General features: G+C 34.6%; 1 protein-coding gene across 3 annotated transcripts in view; it reads left to right on the top strand.

Annotated features, from left to right (window-relative positions):
- mib1 (E3 ubiquitin-protein ligase mind bomb 1) overlaps nt 1-21,967 on the top strand; it is an 817,691-nt gene that overhangs the window by 13,184 nt on the left and 782,540 nt on the right. For all 3 annotated transcript variants that reach the window (XR_015071583.1, XM_085955264.1, XM_085955263.1), the window contains exons 9-10: nt 1,598-1,815; nt 3,014-3,283. Coding sequence is in view for 2 of the 3 variants with exons in the window: in XM_085955264.1 (XP_085811390.1) it covers nt 1,598-1,815; nt 3,014-3,283 (488 nt within the window). In the remaining variant the exon portion in view is untranslated. The remainder of the gene's footprint in view (nt 1-1,597; nt 1,816-3,013; nt 3,284-21,967) is intronic.

The raw sequence follows: 21,967 nt of genomic DNA, 5'->3' as shown, positions 1-21,967 counted from the left end.
CTTTCGGTTAACATGAGTATCAAATCAAATTTTCTTGGGAAATTTAGTTAGCCAGTACCAATTTCTCGAAAATCTCATTGATGATTTTTTGAGAAATGAGAATTCTTGAAATTTTGGAAAATTATTTTCTTTAGATTGAGATGGCCTTTTCTGATTGTTTCTTGAGAATTTGGAGACAAAAAAATCTCAGAATACCAAAATCTATAGGTACCTACTAATAATAAAATTAAAGAATATCTCCAAATTTAAATTTTAACGGATACATCATACTAATAATATTGATAAACAACTTTCATTAATATTCGCGAAAATATTTTGTGAATTTGAATTAGGGAATAAAATTGCATATTTACATTTTCATTCTTGAATTTTTTGTGTTATTCATTGAACAGAAAAGTGGTTTCATTAAAATTTATTAGCAAGTGCAATTAGTGAGTTAAGGGGGAGAGGCATGCCAGGAGAGAACCTAGCGGAAAAACACAAAGCTTGCAATTTGAGTTTTTTTTTTGATAATTTACAATTTCAAGTGAAACTGAAATTTCAATTGAAACTTATTAATTAATAAATATGCACCTGAAAACATTAAAAGGTTTATTAATTTTTTTTTAAATTTAAAGATAAACTTACAATTGTAAAAAAATGTAATAAAATGTAAATTCGTTGCAGGTTTACATCTTAAAGCATTATATTTTATGGTCATATTTATTATTAAAATTTAGTTTATTAAGTTTTCAATATTTCGTCGTTTAGATTTTTGACTAATTCATCGTTTAATTATTTTTTATATTTATTTTAAAAACATCGATTTTTATAAAAATATAAATGTGTATAACTTGAAATCCTTTTTATTACTCACATGAATCGAAAATGCGTAGGCATGTAGATAATTATAAAAACATTCATTGAGTCATGCGGGTGTAGATGTAGCGCTGTATGCGTAAGGTGACCTCATGGTGATTTTGGCAGATTTTGCTAACCAACAATGTTCATTTAAAGGTTCAAAATGTGCTACGGGATGGAAGAATCAGTCTGATAATGAGAAAAACAACATTAGACGCTTTTTTCCCATAGCGGCAGCTTACTGTGACGTCATGCGATAGTACGTGACGTGCATCGTAATAGATTTGACACTTTAAAGTTTCTTTTTTTCCATTCAATTTAAATTTTGTTTGACTTAGCTACTTAGCTGAGTTATTTTCATTTTACATGTTGTATGCCTAGATAAAGATATTTTAATATTGAATAATGTAATTATAATTGTTTTGTTAAATTAGATAAATGTATATTGATCAATAAAGTAACCTTGTGCGAAGCCGGATACTTCAGCTAGTTATCGATATAAGCATGTGATAGGTTTTAATTATAACTTCTTCTGCAACTTCATTCAAAGCTCTTAAATGAACATACAGAAAAAATTGTGTCCTGTTATTATAACCATTAATTATTTACATAATTCGCAGCTAACCGAAAGGAGCTTCATCTTCATGGCTTCCTAGTGGGCTATGAGCTCTGTGAAGCACTGACCTAATTGATACAATAATAACTGTACATAGGTACTTTTAACAGATTAATCATAAAGTGTTACAATTATTTACAGGTGAACGCCTATCAGCATTACTCAAGAAACTATTCGAGACCCACGTGTCTGGCGATGTAAATGAAGAACTGGTGAAGTCCGCAGCCAATGGTGATGCCACCAAAGTGAATGAGATACTGACACAAGCTGCTGCAGCCAATCAGGCGGCTTCTAATGTCTCGCAGCCTCCTCCTACTGCCGATGTTAATGGAGTCTTTGGAGGTCATACTGCCTTACAAGTGAGATTATTTGTCTTTTTCATATTGTTCCCACAAGAGTATGTATTCCCCCATGTGTCACCAGTATTCACCTCTCTGTAAAGTCAAACAATATGGGGATATCATAACAATATTTTTACCAGGATTAGTTACTGGCAATACACTGGAAATTTTTGTAAAGCAAATTAATTTAAGATTCTTAAGCCCCAGCTAGACGCTCATGCTTTACGACAAGCTTACCTGCGCAAACCGGCTTGTATCAAGAAGCCTGTGTGTATGGATGGGAAAACGGAAACGCTGTAAAAGTCTATACCGCGCAGGCAAGTTGCTATACCGTGCAGGCAATTCGCTGCCGTCTTGCCCGCGCATTAGAGCATAATGCAACACCAAAACATAGACATCTAACTTACAATATCAAAATCATCAATCTAGTTTGAGAAAACATAATATTTTAAACTAACAAACTATTTTTTTTATTCAACGAATAATTCACAAGATTTTAGAATAAGTTTATCATTCTTTATTTAACATATCGTCTCTGTTCTGGCAGAACACACTAACTGAAGAATACTAGTTTTGAGTAATTTGACTTTGAAGTTGTTAAAATGTTTGAAATGGTCTATCATGTGAGTTTATTAAGTAATCGTAAAATGGATGACTTTAAAATAAAGACTGTTTATTTATTAAGAAGGTTTCCAGACGGTAAAGTTTGAAATAAGGAACATTTTGGTACTAACTCAATATGTCATTTTTTCGAATTAGTGTCTTCTGCCAGAACAGTGACGATATACTATTAATGAAATTTGAGAAGCGCTTTCAAAAATGTAAAACTACTAGTTATTACTATGTGTCCAGCTAGAGATTTTAAATTATGTGGATGCATTGAATTTATGGCATTTGGTCTTGCAATTTTTTTGGCACAACACAAATTTAGGCTCTTCCAAACCACCCCAGACCTTACCACACTTTGTCTTAATCGAGCATATCATGAGCCCCTACATTTGTAAAGGATCATCAGTTATTTATGTCTGGGAATTTCTAATAAAAAATACCCATGGGAGAGAGGACCATCAATAAACAAATGATTCTAGCTAATAAATATGTAGTATACAAAAAACAAAACTTAAACAATACGGATATACAGAACTATGAGAAGAGATTTTCACGTCCGCAATAAGACGCCGCAAATTGTAATATAATTTTATGTGATTTTTACCAGGCTGCCTCCCAAAACGGTCATCTAGACGTGATCAGCGTGTTGCTGAGTCACTCGGCCGACGCTGACGCCGAGGACAAAGACGGTGACCGTGCGGTACACCATGCCGCCTTTGGTGACGAACCAGGCGCCCTACGACTACTGAGAGCGGCCACGGCTGACTTAAACGCTCGTAACCGCCGCAGGCAGACCGCTCTGCACATTGCTGTTAACAAAGGACATCTTGCTGTTGTGAGGACCCTGCTGGAGCTGGGCTGTCATCCTTGTCTACAGGTCAGTCTCTTTTTAATTGCGATTGTAGACGGAAGCTTCTGCGGAAGTATTTCAATATGACTGTTAACTCTGAAGTCATTACAAAATTGGGACCTTCGTATGTCCGCAAGCTGTCATTTTGTACAAAGTATTATGAACAATTAATTAGAAAGACAATATACTTTGCCCTGGAGATTATTATGTGGGATTATATTTATATTTTCATAGCATATAATATTATAGGCAACATTGAAAGCTGTGCATTTCAAGTCCATTAATATTGCAATGAATTGAACAAAATGGCAGCATTGCAATAACTGATTGCTTAAATAGGCTGGTATGCTTCTTAGTTAATTTTCAAATCACATGTTGGTTATAGCGCAAGCGGCATAAATTTTTGACAGCCAATTAACTAACGTCCATTACGTTTGTGTAGTTTTGCTCTGGCCGAGTTATAATGTATTGCTGAACAGTTACGCTTTACACTGTGGTATTTTATTTAAACCTCAAGCACCGTGAATCCATACTTAATGCAAAATTGTTATCTCTGAAGCGTTTTGTTATTAAGGTGATAAGTAGTTAGAATAAGTGTATTGACCACGACCATGGGTTCGTTTATCAAGCAATGTTTTTGTTTAACTGAGTTAGCTGGTTTTCAAATTTTATCTTTTTTAAATATATTAGACAGTGGCTTTTAACCTTTTCGAAGTTACCTACGACACAGACATATGGAGTAGGTAGATGCAATCACACCCAATTAATTACAAACAGTCTCTAATTAGGGTCACAGAAAATTTACTAAAATAAACAAATTATATGTGAACACTGGAATTTATAATAATAATTCTCTGTTTACTTTACCGATGATTTAGAAATGGGTAGAAAGAAAAACCCGCTGTTGTGACTTCTTCAATTGACTGTCAAATTGAATTATTTTAAATTCTACAGGAAACACTTTGTTGCGCATTTTTAAACATTATTTGTGGTGTAACAAAGTGGTTAATAGGCGGTTATTGTTTCATAATGTTTTGTAGTGTTTATTAATTTTATGCAATATCGTATGGCATAGGTATAGTTTTTAGAATAACCTTTTCTTTAATAAATTTATATACATACTTTCATATATTAGTTATTATAAGAATTTATCTTTTCTTCATATGCATACTTTCAGTTTAAATGCAGAAAATAATTGTGACCAGATTAGTCAGATATATATATGTATATCTATACATATATATAGACTCAACTCAGCATAGAGGTGTCTTGGTTTTCATCTTCAGTTTGTCTGTTTTATACTATATATTTTATCTTAGCACGTGGATTTATTGAAAACATGTTATGGTCAAAGGATGATTCGTGCCTTTAGAAAAAAATGACAATAGTAGTTACCTAGCACAATGGCTTCAGCATTGTTGATTCTTGAAATTATATTAGCGCCCCGAGACGAACAATACATTTGTCAATGATGCTCATTGGTGCGACCAATAATTGATCGTTTCAATTGAAGTGCGATCGATATCGATGGGTCAATATTTTGGCCAGTTGCTTATGAACATCTACAGAAACAGTACCTACAGTGTGTGAACAGTACGATGTCAAATACAGATTTGGGCTTTCTTGCCATAATTTTGGGTGTCTGCATTCAGAAGAAAGAAAAGAGAGGGCAAAACGCTGGTCCAAGGAACGGTATAAACAGAGAACCCGCTTCACTCACGAACATTTATTACGAGTTTTGGAAGATGTTGAAGACTCTTTTTTGCGTGAAGCGATTCCTGCTTGCTACTGAACGAATGATTGCCAATCGCGCATCATTCGGCTGTCAATGGCGCCTGTCAATACGCTTCAATCCAAATTCTCATCATTTGCCGTCAATTGAGAAGTCACAAATGACAATCGCGTCAATTGCACCTATAAACGATCAATTGGTTGCATCAATGATGCTCAATTGACAATTATTGACATAAACAATTTTATTGATTATCTCCGGAGCGCTTTACATTCCCTGAAAAATTATTTAATTGTATTTCTGTACAAAACATCTGTTTATTTCCTACATCTATGACTTTATCTATATTTGAAGAAACATCAGTGTTACCTTCTTATATGTGGGTCGAATTATATATTTCAAAGTTATCATGGTAGATGGGCAATATTTTAATTATTGTTACCATCATAGCGCACTGGTAGCAGCGCTGTCCTGGCGACGTGGTAGGACCGAATCCTGTTTTCAGGGTGACGAAAATTACTTGAGTTGTGCACTTAAATTATTATCATGGCTGTAATCGGTGTACCTGATTAATTCTAGTATAATCGTTTGAATTATGTAATTTTTGCCATTTAAAAACTGCGATTTTTTTACCTCCCGTATAAAGCATCATTTTGATTTTCTTTTTCAAAACTGATTATTTCCTTGAAAGTACAATACAAAGAGCCAGCAATTTATTCAATAGTGCACTAATTCCGTGTATTATACAAACGATTTTCATGGTAATGTTTGTGTGTGTTTTGATTAGGCATAATAACAAGACTTGACAATCAGAAAATTAACTAATATAATATCTTAATAATAACGAGAATGGTTTGTATAAGTTCTTATATTATTTCAAAACCTACTATGTTCTGCATATATCCTATAAAATAAGTTTTACTTGAATAAATATTAATCAATTTGATAGAATTGTCTAATGTTTTCAGAATATATTATGAGAACATATTAATATTCAACCTATGATAGTGTATTCAAATTTGATGCGTCTTTTTACTTAAAATAGTTTGACATAGAAAATCTTTATTTCTGAAAAAGTGCAATTTTGGAAATAGAGAGTTTTGGAAAGGAAAGAACAATTATGATTTTTTTTTATTTAGCAACATTTTGTAGCTAGTTATTTTTACGTGTGATTACTTAATTTTGTATAAAATCTAGTAGATGTGTTTATTATTATACTTAATTGAATTTACCATTTTACGCGCGCACAAAAGTTCCATGATATAATGAACATTATATGATACACTTTAGCAGTGTGCGCGAAGTTGCTAAATAACTTCGACTTTACACTTGACGCGACATTAACATAATCCGATCTCAACAATGCCAAAAAATGCAATCTTGACCGCGCACAAAGGCGTGATATAATCCATAGTCAATCGTCAAAAAACCCAACTTTCACCCCGTTACAAGTGCATGGATTTACTGCTGACAGAACGTATTATCGCGGCCATAACAAGAAAATGTACGTGTAAACATGTCTTATCCTGAAGTTGAGTTTACTCTTGAAAAATGAGATTGGAGAGATAGTTATTGTCACGATAGTTAAAATACGCACTATTGTTGCCAGTAAATCCATGCACGTGTACAGGCGCTATTACTGTAAAATATTCAAACTAAGTAAACGTCATTGACCAAAAATATGTCATCGGTTGTTACAACGAACAATGCTGTACGACGCTATATGCGTCAGTTGGTACATTCAGTGAATCTCAACTACCTAAATCACAATAATATACACAAATGGGTTGCAGTTGCGTCGAGTTCGTGTGTGTGAGTGTGCGACGTTACTAATGCCTGTGCTCCATTGGCACGCAAGTCAGACGATTTCGGACTTTTTTTTCGCGTGGAGCACCCCGGATCTGTGGACTTTTAAGTCCGCAGACCAGGTTCGTTGGATTTCAAAGATGTTTGATATTTTACTCTCAAGTTGCCAGAATTCGTCTGTCAAACACTACTTAAATTCGATTTGACATTGATACGCAATCATTTGGACCGAAAAAAACATGTATATTGTTGTACAGATTTTTATTCTTTAATTTGTTAATTAACACATTAGAAAATGAGAGATTTATCATTTTTTTTTAAATTTGAATTTATGAAATTCTTAAAAGAACACCTAAAATTTGTGTTATTTTCACTGCTATGTTATTTTATGCAAATCTACGTGTAAATAACAACGAATTTTAGGATTAACGGAAGACAACGATAATCGTAACTTTTGACAGCTCGACTTTTTTACTCGATCGTTGATCAGTAGCAGAGCATAAACAAATCGGACGATTTATTGTCCTTGGACTTTTGGCTCGTCAATGGAGCGCCTGCATAACAGTAGATGGAAATGCTAGGACAGGCGAGCTTATTCTGGAACGATATGCGCAATACACGATACTAATCGTATTTTTCCTCGAGATTACCATAATTTTAGTCTTTGGAGTCAAATAAGTTTATTGTTTGGCAGTGAACCGTTTATACCGATAAACACAGTCTCGTTTTACCTACGTTCGCAAAAAAAACAGTCTCTAGGGGTAAACGCGGGCAATTTGTGCTGCGGGGGTAATTTATTCCGAAATATGCGTTGCGCTCCGAAAGTCTCGGGTAATAATAATCCCCGAGGCGCCGGCGTCGACCCAACAATCGCCTTATTTAAAAACTTTCCATCACACCCGTAGGATACTTACTTTCATATCTCTCTCGCAGCACGCCGTTTTGCCCCCGTCTCCTCTTGCCAGTGGCGCGACCCGGGAGTTTTCCACAAAAAATGAATACACGGTGTTGTCATTAAAAAAGTACCAAAACTATTAATGGGTAAAAATATTTTATTGATTTTGTTGTTTTATTAATTTTGTTACATCTTACTTGTTATCGTGCAGATGTTCTTATGACGCGTTTTTTCATAATGCGTGGCATTTAGCTGGACATAGACGAAGAGTTTTATATGAAAGATAAATCTCTGATCTATGGGCCGTTTGACGATTGTTATCAAAATATTTCCATTACCATATATTTACTACAAGGCGAATATGTACATACGATACTATACGATAACTAATCATTATCTTCAGCCATTGTCTATCTGCTGTTAAATGAATGCCTTCCCAGGAATTTCTTCCATTATTTTTAGTTATTTATCTAATACATATTTGGTTACTACAATAGTGATTTTGAAACCATTATTTAAGGAATCTTTAAAAATGTATTTTCTGAATTGAGATTGAGTATTTTCATCTCGATTGGATTTGACCTGTTCCAAAACAATTATCTATTACCTTCAGTCCCTTGCCACGCTCATCTAGTTCTCAGGCCTTTCAATACACACTGAGTATAACTGTCATATTTTGAGGCAACCACTCATTTTGGCATGTTTATCACATGCACCGTCCATTGCAGTATTTGAGCCTTAGATAATCTGAACACGATTTGGTTCTCAATTAAACATTACTATCTCGCGATAGTTTAAAAAATACAATATAAATAAATGAATACACGCGTTTGAGGCTGATCAGAACTTAAGCCGTTTTTTATGAAATCCTCTGCAGCCCACTCTACGCTGGCTATATCTCCAGCAGCCTATTTGATTTATACAAGTCGTAAAATACGAAAACTGCCACCCCTTTCCTTGCCGACGACCGTCAGATCCGGATGTGATTCTCGTCAACATTTTCGAGCCAATAAAATGTCTTTTGATGTTATTTGACGTATTCGTACCCGCTCGATGTCGCAATGTTGAAACTTGTGACTTAAAAAAGTTTGTGATCGTTTGAAACTTCTGGAGTATTTTATGGGTTTAAAGTGAAGACGGTACACACACAACCACATACATTTATCTATGTTAGTCTTATATCGATCTATTTATACTGTACAGCGTAACACTAAAAATGTACTAGGAAACTTCCAGAGATGTTCATTACAATCTAACTATATTTCCTTACATCATTATTTCCACAACAAAAGCGAAATCGTAACATGGTATTCAAGTTTATATTACAGATATATTTTTCCTTTCAACTCACACGATCAATCACAAAAATACATATTATACAATATTGATGCATATAAGATACAAAATAAATGAATAAGTGACGGTCTTAATAACAGGCGGACACAGAAGGATTAAATCAAACGGTTAATATAGTTATTAAGAATCGCATACTTACAGTGGAAGGGGAAATTAAAAATTAGTACCCATAACAAAAAAAAAAAACAGTTTGTAAAAGTCATCAAGACGAGCCGATACACAAAGAAAAAGAAAAACCGATAAAAGCTGCATACTTCGGTCATATTTTCACAATGCAAAGAATAATTTACTCCACCCAGGGAACTCAGAAATATTGAGTACTGAAATACCTAACGGGTACAGAGAAGCAAGCAACCGATCTCGAGTAAGGAAGAATACGGGATATATTTAAACACGTGTCAAGAATACGTCATACGTCGAATACTGACTGACAACTGGTCCCAGTTTATGCATTGACGCTCATTTAATATTGGTGTATTACACACACTATTGCACGTATATAATGAGTGGTTCAATTTCGTAGGACACTCACACATTCAAAACCATGCGTCAAAATTTACTGTATTGGTATATAACCTGTCGGAATTCTATTTATTCTTAGTCCACCTCATAATGTAGGGGTAGGTAGAGGACAGCAGAATATGTAGAAAGATTTTATCTTGGCTTTGCAATCTCCGTACGTAGCTCAATGTCAAAGGCATTGGGGATCTAATACGACTGGTCCGGGATAGAGAGATGCCTTGTAACCTTGGCCAATAGTCGATAGAAGATGGCACTATAGAACATCGATAAAAATACTTTAGATGACTTGTTGTACAGTCTTAATACAAATACCAAATAAATATTTTAAAATTATATATTTTTTTATCCATGTGTGTGTATTTAAAACCAATGTATTATTTATTTACCATGTTATTTATAGGTATCACTCGATCGTAATGGGTGAAATATCCCAGTGGTGTTTTTTGCGTCTACAAGTTCCTCGAAAAGTGAAAAGTGTCGCTTCAAATGTTATAAATTCCCTGCACTATAATAAATTGAAATTTCCCTTCAACTACTGACGACAACTTCCCACGGACGATGCCGTAAAAGTGGAAATTATAAACCCCGCGACGAAGTATGGGAATAAACTAAAAGTCTCATAGACTGACTTGACAATAATAAAACGGAGGCGCCGCATTAAAATGAATTGAAAATATTAAACCCTGCTATGTAATTGTAAACTTAGTAGGTATGCAGTTTAATGAGTTAGCTGACTTATCAGTGTGGCAGTCATACCGTTGAAAGTGTAAAAGACCGCGTAAAATATGGATGGATATTTTTTAATGGAATCTGAAGGTCTGACTAGACCGCCTCTCCCGATCGCCAGCGCCAATAATTGCTGTCATTTGGGATCGTTCCCTAGAGTCGTGGCCATAATAGAATATTTCATGTTTTTTGCGCACAACTTATTCGACAATCGGTGACAGTTGGGTCGACGATAACCTAGAATATAGGTGATTGTCGACCCAACTATCACTGATCTTTGATTGTATCGTATATGAATTATTATTCTATTTTACCCACGACTGTAGTGAACGATCCAAAATTGGGATCATTATTTATCAATATTGTGTTATGGTCGCACAAATAATATATTGGCATTTGGATTACTATCTTGCGAACCATTGGTATAGGACAGGGATGACGAACCTATGACATGAGGGCATAGGCTGAATTTTGTAATGTAAATGTTGAGTAGCTTTTTACACATAAATTAAATATCGACGCATCTAAAACTATTGCTTATTCAAAATGTCCTTAATAGAACAACACTCGCTAGTTGTATCGGCGTCCGAACAGATAACGCAACAACTTGAAGAATATTTTTGAAGTTATACTTTTGGCGCGTTTGGGAAATCAGATCAGAGTGTATTTTTGGCGTGTGCCATGTAACACATAATTTATTTTTTCACACGAAAAAAAACGCACTCGATTGGATTCGAACCACCGATTGTTCGGTTATCAGCCGAACGCACTACCTTTACACCACAGTATGATACTGCAATCGCGACGATTATACAGTATAATATTATAGTTTAGAATTGTTCCGTTGCCTAGGCAGCAAATTTATTATTGTCGGCCATTTGCAATTCCTTACTTAAACAAACTATTAAACGTCAAAGTGACACTTGGTATTTTAAAAATAAAAACAACGAGAAACCATTACATAATTTAGTAATATAAGTTAAAGTGTATAGAAATAAACTAACAACGTTCCAATTAGCGGTTCCTTTTCTTGTAATCTCTGTGTAATTTAACAAGATAATTAAGAGCTAGTCAAAGAATCTAGTTTATCACACGTTTTGTTTTTGTTTTGTTACGCCAAAGAAGTATAACTTCTAACGCGCGTACATAAGTACACACCGATTTTTTATTTATATATTCTTGGGAATAAAAACAATAATATTGTTCGAGAATGTTGGTTTAAATTGAATGAAGGGAAGTCATTACCCGATTCGCTTAATTAAATGACAACATGATTACATACTTCTACAGTTTTGTATTAGTTGCAAAACCATCTATTATGTACGTTAGCGACAGGCGGTGATGCAAAGATATTCTCTAATGGCAACATTTTGGTTAACAAATAACTGTTTTTGTCGATAAATTAGGTCAAATCGAAAATAAGACATCACTTTCGTATTTTTTTGTCTGAAGCATGTGTACAATTATAGTCTCCAATATTTATTATAAATCGCAAATAAATGTTTTATAATATCAATAATAATATAATAAGTATATTTCAATACTTGAGCAAGTGGCTGACATCCATTTCTCGTAAAAACAAAATATGTTAATACAAACCTCTACTCTGTGGAGGCCCATATGATCATATTAGGATCGAACATGGTTTAAAAAAAAATTTCAATACATTGTAAAAATAAAGTATTTTTATGTATAATATAAAGTTAGAAGGTACGAGGGTGGGTCAATAAGTCCTTAGAAAAGCCGACAGGTGGCGCGACTAGTACTGTAAGCGGTTTGTTTTCATGCAGCGGCATTACCGATTCAGTATGCTGCGAAGTTTCAATCAGATTGGTCGGGTTGTTGTTTTTTATTTTCGTACATTTAAAAAAAAAATTTGCTTGTTTACAAAAATGGAGAAAATTGAGTTTAGAGCTGTTATTAAACATTTTAATATAAAAGGGTTAACAGCAAAGGAAATAAAAAATGAGTTGGATTTAGTTCACGGCATATCTGCTCCTTCACTTGCAACTATTTATAACTGGTTAAATGAATTTAAACGTGGTCATACATCAACAAAGGATGAACCACGCTCAGGACGTCCTGTAGAGGTGACTACACCAGAAATGATCAATAAAATCCACGATATGGTGTTAAGTGACCGAAGATTAAAGTTGAGTGAGATAATTGAGGTTACAGGGATCTCAAAAGGTAGCGTCATTTCTATTTTACATGACAAATTGGGCATGAAAAAAGTTTCTGCAAGATGGGTGCCGCGTTTGCTCACAGTCGACAATAAACGCAATAGAGTGGTGGCCTCTAAAGCCCTGTTGTCGCTCATGCAACGCAATCCGGATGAATTTTTTCGTCGCTTTGTGACTGTAGATGAAACATGGATACACCACTATACTCCCGAGACGAAAGAACAGTCAAAGCAGTGGATTGCGAAAGGCGAACCATGTCCAAAGAAGGCGAAAACCGTAAAATCAGCTGGTAAGGTTATGGCTACTGTATTTTGGGATGCACGTGGAATTATTTTCGTTGACTATTTGGAAAAAGGAAAAACAATAACAGGGGATTATTATGCATCTTTATTGGACCAGCTAAAAAACGAAATTGAAGAAAAACGGCCTCATTTAAACAGGAAAAAAATCCTCTTTCATCAGGACAATGCCCGTGTTTACACATGTTTACGATCAATAGCTAAAATTGAAGAATTGAAGTTCGAATTGGTCGACCACCCACCGTATTCGCCAGATTTAGCCCCCAGTGACTTTTTCCTTTTCCCAAACTTAAAAAAATGGCTAAGTGGACAACGTTTTTTTTCAAATGAAGAAGTCATCGATCGGACAAATGCTTATTTTGAGGACCTTCCGAAAACTTATTTTTCTGACGGTTTAAAAAAAATTGAGAAACGTCTAACCAAGTGTATTGAGCTCCAAGGAGATTATGTTGAGAAATAAAAAAAAATACAAAAATAAAAACTGTTTTAATGCTTTTTTCTAAGGAATTATTAACCCACCCTCGTATACAGTAGGTAGAGAAAGGACACATGTATTATTCTGGCATTGCGGCCACGACGAAATCACTTTAGAACGGTGGCAGTGTCATTTTAAAGTAACGACGCCAACACCTAAATAAATCGCCTGCACTGCCACAAGAATCTGACATCACTTTACACAATCTTTTTTGGTAAATTTACAACCATTACGTAACAACGAAATTTTATTTTCAATTTCATTTATTTGATATGATATAAGACTTTTTTTTTTTGCATATCGCACCCCCAGTAAAATACTGTCGTAAGTCTGAAATGGGCGTTTTCGAGTTATGGATGTGGTTGGATTCGTATTTTTTTTTGCTATTTTAATAAAATACTATCGTATCTCAAACTCAAATAGTGTCGGAGAGAAAGCACTTAATACAGTACATTACTTTCCGAAAACTGTTGAATAGATAATAAAATAGTGTTGTAACTAAGTTACGACAGTATTTTACAAGAAGCTTTCTAAAAAACTAAAACAATACTTTTCAAAAAAATACTGTTGTAACTCTGTTACTACAGGAAAATCTTGAGATACAGCGTAATTTTCTCACTAATTGCATGGATATTATTGTTCCAAAGTATTCAAACAAAAAAAACTGGAAGCAGCAGAGGCAACAATTTTTGTTATCAACAATTAAATGGAAGTAAAATACAAGAAGTATGCAAAAAATACTTTATCAACACATTTGGGGTGAGTGAAAGGTACTGCTCCACTGCATGGAAAACAAGAGATCTTCTTTCCGGAACGCCAATTCCAGAACAAAGAGATCACAAAAATCACAAAAAAATTAGTGATGTTTAAAAAAATGATATAAGAGCTCACATTAAGTCTTTCCCAGTGATCGAGTAACATTATTTGCGTGCACAGACGTCCAAATTGTATTTAGATGGTAAATTAACAATTGCTGAAATGTATCGGTTATACAAAAAACAACAAGCTGACAGCAATATGCCATTTGGAAAAGAACACTATTATACGCATCTATATTTAATGACGAATTTAATATTGGCTTCTTTAAGCCTAAAAAAAGATTTGTGCGTTGAATGCGACCTATACAATAATTCTTCACCACCAGATGAAAAAAAACAACTTCAAGAAAAATATGAGACACATCAACCTGGAAAAAAGAGACAAGGGATGAAAAGATCAAAGACGTAGCAGAGTCCCGAACTAATGGCCAAAATAGCGTCATTAATGTAGCTGTATATGATTTGCAGGCTGTTTTACCGCTTCCTTGCGGAAATGTGTCAACTTTCTATTATAAACGAAAGTTTGGCAATGTACAATCGTACAGTCTATAATATCACTGAAAATATTGCAAACTGATACATGTGGGACGAGAGTCAAGCTGCATGAGGATCCAATAAAATTGGTAGCTGTGTACTCGATTACAATGCATGTAAAAAATATCACCACAATGAGCATTTTATTTTTTACAGTGACAATTGTGCCGGGCAGAATAAAAATAAATACATATATGCCACCGGGAATTCACAAAAGAATACAACGATCTCTCATAAGTTTTTGGTCACCGGGCATAAACAAAATGAAGGCGATATCGTCCATTCTACAATTGAGCACCAGAAAACCAGGGCTCTAAAAAGTGGACCAATATTTGTGCCCAGCCAAATGATTACCATTGTACAAACAAGTAAGAAAACAGGACAACCATACATAGTTAAACCCATGACGACAAATAATTTTCTCAACATGAAAAAACTAGCAGATGAAATCGGTAAAAATTAGAAAAAGGATGAAAATGGAGAAAAAGTTTTGTGGCAGAAGATTAAAGTTATAAAAGTAGACAGAGACTATCCATACATTATTTTTTTTAAAACCAGTTATCATGAAGAATGTAGGAAATTGAATGTTCGACAACAGCAAATAGGCAAACCGTTCCCAATGGATGGTCTCAATATATCCAAAGCATATCAAGAGTGGCCAAAAATAACGACAATTAAAAAGAAGGATTTGCTTTCCTCTGTACCGCTAAACATCGTGAATTTTATTATGATTTTTTGCTTCTCTTCCAAGTGATGTTTAAAAATTAAAAATCGTATGTAAAAAATTTATTTTCCCATTAAATTAAATAATTAAGTATTTTTTTGTTGTTTTGAACTAATAATTGTATTTTTCTTTTTTTTTCAATAAATCTTTAAAGATTATACCATAACTTAATATTTTGAAAACCTTCCTTTACAGTGCCCAACAAATTAGTTGAAATTATTAGAGTGATGGTAGGGAAATTTACATAGAAAGTATTGAGTTGATTCAAATTTTACCATGAAATTGTCAAATATCCTAATAAAATACAGTCGTAACTCAGAAATATTCAAATATCTCCGTTTGTATATGTTTTAGAGAAAAATGATGAATACAGTTGAAAATAGATCATGTTTTTCCATAAAAATGAGTAATAATTTTTACATTCAGACTTTTCCTGTATTTACAAAGAATATTTGAAACTTCAAATGGCTCTCCTGCAAAATGCCAAATTTTGACTTACTACAGTATTTTACTGGGGGTGCGATATACTTTGACACACTCGTAAAAAAGCGTTCGCCATCCCTGGTATTAAGACATAGCCATTCGCAAATTGAAAATAAAAGAAACAATATTCACGAAATCATAATTTTATAAGGAATGGGATTCTAAATTCAAAATTATTCCAGGAAAACAAAAAAATAAAATGTGCATCATTGTTCTTTTGTTTTTTGTTTGTATCGAAACGTTCCATATTCAATTCTTCATGACTTTTCGTCACAATTTACTTTTGAATAATTTATATAAGTACCAAGATGCTTCTGAAACGATTTCTCCCGCGAAAAGTAGATACTGTTATAACAAGACAATTTTCCTGAAAATACTTCAGTGAGTGTATTATTATATTTAAGAGTATCAACTCAAAGCCCCATGCAAAATGCAAAGCATCTTGCTACGTTAATCGTGACAAAACGAAGGAGGTGCATTTTTAAATGGCTACATCCGCCGTGTTGCTCGAATCTTCATTGTTCGCGCAGTTGACAACTCCTCGGCCTGTTTACATAATAAATGAGATACGATGCCTTATTTAATTATTATATTAGCCTGACGTCTTTTGCCGGGGCCAGGGATGAGATACTATCGGTTTAATTACCCAAGTCTAAAATATTTTATTACAAAATAGCAATATGAAAAATAGTATTATGTCGTGTATACAGCGGTGTGGCGAAGGGTGGAGGTAGGCTGTTAAGATTCTATATACATAGTGCACATTAAACTTTGTCAGTCATACGTATTTGTTTTTATGTAATTTACGGATGGAATTGGTTAATTTCAAAAAAATCAATTAAACCCTGCCTAAACCAAACAATAATAGTTTTGGTATTCTTTGTGCGATCCGACAAAATTGAACACACCTTTTAATTCATACTTATTTGTTTTCGTTGAATTAAGAATAGGTAGGTACATAATATTTATTACACATGTTGTTGGGCAGTTTTTTACATTCATTAAGCCCTGCTTAAACCAAGCTATACTATATAAAATATTATTATATATATCTATAAAAAATCCAAAATTATGTATGATTTAATGTCATAATTATTGATATTTTATAGATAGACGAGTATTTTTGACCAAGTATTATCTATTATGGCTTGGTTTTAGCAGGGTGTAACTGAATTTTAAAATCGGATCTTAACAGCCTACCTCCACTCTTCGCCATTAGTATACACTGTCGTGAAACGGAATCGGAACACCCAGAGTCATGGAGAATATAATATATTATGTTATAATCCATCGTTATAGTAATGCTGACGCCATACGATCGAGTTAAAAGTATTATTGCTTTAATTTCAATTAAAGGATGATAGCACTAATTATTGACAGAATTTGAGAAAACCTAAATAGTTTAGTTATGATGAAATATTTTCAAGGTAAGTACTTTGGCCTGTAACTCAGGCCTTGTCCACATGACGCATAGTCTCGCCGCAATTCGCTGCGAGTGCATGTGGACACCTCAATTAGGTCATAAGTACCTCGATCGCGCGCGACAGTCGTCAGTCACGGCGCGAGTATATGTGGACGGCTCAACGAGGTCACATACACCTGGACAAGGCCTTAAAGACAAGATTCCTCGTCCGGTAAGCGAAAGACGGCAGTAGCGCGTGAACAGATTTTTTCCATACGCAAAGAGCGAGCGTTGGCCGCGTCGCCTCGAATCCCTCTGTGTTCGCGGAAAAACTGACACGGGCAAACTTGTTCAGAGCGTGTTCGTGATACCATCTATCTACTCTTCCGCGTTGAGTCATCAAGTTGCGAATTCTACCGCAGCGCATGCTTGGTTCGAGCGATGCGCAGAGGTGTGTACCAGCCATAACACTATTGCAAGGCGTTTTTATTTATGCGTGGCCTTGGAAATAAATCTCAGAGTGAATTTGATAGAAATGAATTTGCAATGCGAAATGATTTTGCAGGTGATGTAATCGGCTCTATCTTAATATTAGAAAGTTTTTTTCAACATCTATGATTATTATAGATTCGGTTGTCTATGAGAATTCTGGTAATTATAAAAATGTGCCAAAATTTACATAATAAACCCAGAGGAAATACATATAATATTCATTTATTGAACATTGTGCTTTTATACTCAACAGTTGTACCCAATATTTTTTTTCCTAGATGCCTTCACAGAAACCTTGCATTTACTATCAATGGACTTTTGCATTAAAACTACTCTACTTGATTCTAAATTAAAGGAAAATTGTGCTGGCTAAGAACAATGCAATTCGTTTAATAAATGCTGATTTGGATTCGGCCAGGGCCTATGAAACCACCTTACAAAAACCCTGGAAAATTCTTTGTTGCTCAAGGCGGTCATGATCTTGTATATATTTTGTCGTATTCAATGGGAAATGAAAACGGGTTTCTCTAAACTGCGTGCTATAGCCGCGTTGTTTATAGTTTTCCCGTGGAAGAAATATCGCATAGGACTGAACTTCTGAACAATTTGATGATGCAGAATTATATGACTGCAATCACTGGATCTGAAAGGCATGAATCATTTTGATTTTATGATTTTTTCATCATGATTTTAAATAACATTTTTTTTTCAAAACTCTGATTGTTAACGACCAATGGTGGAGAGTATAAGATCTCATCGCGCAACAATGCTAGGGGATTCCTCTTCGGTCAATTTAGATTATATTCATTAAAATTCAACGGAATTGAACGTAGAGAGCCAGGGTAGAGTCAACAGCAGAAGTACATTCGAATATAAAGAGAGATAAATTAATTTTGTGTAATTAGCAATATTGGAAAACGGTGCCTCCTGAAAATGCTTATTAAGCTTTGTTTGGGCAATTATTAACATAATTAAAGCAAGACTTTGCCTTTTGTATCAATCTTTATTAAAGATTTTAAAATCATAATACAACTTTATTTCCATATTAAATTGAAAAATATTATTAGGACACATTCATTATTAATTAAATTACTGATTTAGGTACTGAGAATTATACGAATATAGTGACATGCTAATTAAAAATAGGCATTAATGTTTTTTGCCTTTATAAAACACATTAGCAAGTAAAACTAATTAGCAACTATGACAAAGTGATAATGGCCAACACAGGCGCGCACACAAAGGGGGCTTTCGGGCCAGGAAAACAATAATACAAATTATTTAGTTAATTGGAGTATTCCTTCTTCTTCTTCTTTGTCAGGGTCTCATGACTGACTATAGTGATCCAGATGATTTGACTATCGAATAAGCTTCTCAACGGTTTGCCCCTTTTCTCTAGGAATTCTACAACACGCAAGGTCTATGGTAGTGGAAAACCCGTGGTACTCATGAATTAGTGCATCCGTAGTTATAGCTGAAGGTCAGGTTTTCATCGCTATACTCAAACTGGGTAATGGTAGGAATGGGACATATACCTGGATAAGTGCGAGGGTTCACGGTTGAATCGTCAAAAAGCTTTAAGTAATTGGCGGGGTCAGTTGCGCCTGCTAGATTTTGTGAAATCCGCCCCTATCGCTGCCTTAAAAATCGGTGATATATTATTACGGACATTCTTTCAAAATGGACCTCCCATAACATTTTTCTGTGTGCGTACCTGGATTAACATGCACCTACTCAAAATGTGTGTCGTGTAAATTGTAAATAATCTCATATCTACTAAGCAATACACGTTCATTTTAAAATCTAGCTTAATTGATAGATTTCTAACTCCATTCAGGGAACTGAATAAAGTAGAAACACATTTATCTAGTTTCATTTTTTAGAATGTTAACAAGAGGGTGTTTCCCTCAATTGTGAAGTGGTATACCGTTTATAGCTTAAACGTCAAGTTGCGTCTGAAACCATTTGCAATGTTTTCTTCACTTCGTCTCCGCCCTGAGGCGAGGGTTGGGAAAGTTGAGAGTCCGCTGGAGAGTCGTTGACGTCACGAGTGTGTTTAGCTGACATTTTGTACCATTTACCTAGGTAAGCCTAGCTGCTACGAAAAACAAATGCTTTGATCACATCATAGGAATTGTGACACCGTTACAATTGCTTTTATTTCTTTTTTTCAAATCAAATCAAATTTATTTATTTTACATATAATGAACATAACAAATTATAAATTCTAAGCGTTCATGACATGACATAAAATAAGTGTTTTTAAAAATAAAAATACAAAGAAGTGTGAGTTAATAATACAATAAGTAATAAAATAAATAACAAAATAAAAGTAGATGGAAGCACACAGAGTGAACTTTGATAGACCCTATCTTAAAAACTTATAAAACAACGTCCACCTAAATTCACCCTCACGTAAGTGGAATATATCAATATCCGACGCGATTTCATTAAACATTGTTACTGCCCTCCCAATTGGCATTACTAATGGCAGGTTAGTTCTGCACCGTGGGAGAACAAACAACGGATGCCCTCGATTCCTAAGGTAATTATCAGAGACACACACCAAGAATGGCAGAGTTCACATTTACGCAGCGTATAAGTCTGAAAAAATATGTAGCTAAATAAAGATCCCTTCTAAATTTTAAGCTACAGTATGTAAGCATCCCTAAGAGAAAATCAGTCGGATAGAGCCACGGATAATATCCATACAGCCGAAAGTAAAGGAGTCTTAAAAAAATCTTTTGGACTCTCTCCAACATAAGGCCGTACTTCAACTGATGCGGGGCCCAAACGATAGACCCACTCTCAAGTCTGCTTCTAACTAAGGAGTTATAGAGAATTTTTAGTACTGTAACATCCGAAAAGACCCGGGAAGTACGCAAGACAAAGCCCAACATCTTTAGCGCCTTTTTACAAGTGGTATCTATATGACCACTAAACGTCAGTTTACCGTCAAACGTAATTCCAAGATCTCTTACAGATGATATTCGCGAGAGAACTCTGCCATGCATCTAGTACTGGAAAAACAATACTCGTGAGGTTTTAGTAAACGATAAAACATTGCATTTATCAATATTGAAGTCAGTTTGTTACGCCTTCCCCAATCTAATATATTATCTATATCAAGTTGGAGTTGACGACAATCGTCCAAGGTGACAACTTTCATGAAGAGTTTCAAGTCGTCAGCAAACAACAAAAACATAGCATTTTTAATTACCAATGCTATGTCATTTATAAAAATCGTGAACAGCAATGGCCCCAAGTTTGAACCCTGAGGCACACCAGAAAATGTTTCAAATGTATGTGACTGATAAAGGCCGTACGATACGTATTGTTGACGATTCTTAAAATAACTCCCGAATAGCCTAAGAAATCGATCAGACAATCCAATTAGTTGGAGTTTTTCCATTAGAATATCGTGATCGACTCTGTCAAATGCCTTCGAGAAATCATTGTAAGAACAGTCAACCTGGCTGCCTCTATCTAGTACTGACGACACATAATCAATAAATACCATCAGGTTGGTTTCCGTTGATCGGCCTGCTCTAAATCCATGCTGTCCATTCATTATAAATGACTCAATTTTTGGAGAAATCATGCTGTGCATGATCATCTTCAGAACTTTTGCTGGTGCAGAGAGAACAGCTACCGGCCTGTAGTTTTCCACTGACGACTCTGTACCACTCTTATGGATTGGAGTAACCTTTGACATCTTCCACGTTTCCGGAAAGATACCCGTCTCCATTGTAAGATTAAATATACATGCAAGTGGGCCTTTGACAAAATCAACACACCCCTTTAAAAAAATGTGGGCACGTTATCAGGTCCCTAAGAGCGAGTATTTTTTAGTTTTTTAATGTTTCGGAAAAAATTCGTTAAAAGTAATATTTACTACTCACTATTATTGGTTTCTAAGTGGGCCCTAGCAACTAAATTATTAATATATACGTGCGTTACTATGGAAATCAATATGAAATATCAAAATGACATTTCTGTATTCTATAATATTTAATCAGTATTTCTATTAAGTACAATATTTTTTTTTATTAATACATAGACTTGTCAAGTTTATATGATTCAACAGAAAATTTAAAAACGTGGTATATAAAAAGTTCTTTTTATCTTGTAATTATTACAATTTCACCTAGCCTTTGACTGTGACCAGCTTCCAGGAAGTATTAATGCAATGGCCTAATGCACATGCACAATGACAGAATTGTATGTTTAGGGAGCGGTTATTTCAGGACGGTGGTAAAATTAC

Source organism: Rhyacophila brunnea, unplaced genomic scaffold, assembly GCF_057557595.1.
Source record: "Rhyacophila brunnea isolate RB1 unplaced genomic scaffold, BYU_Rbru_1.0 scaffold_5, whole genome shotgun sequence".
In the NCBI taxonomy this organism is placed as follows: domain Eukaryota; kingdom Metazoa; phylum Arthropoda; class Insecta; order Trichoptera; family Rhyacophilidae; genus Rhyacophila; species Rhyacophila brunnea.
The sequence above is the reverse complement of the archived record's forward strand: the minus strand, read 5'-3'. Positions and strand labels throughout refer to the sequence as shown.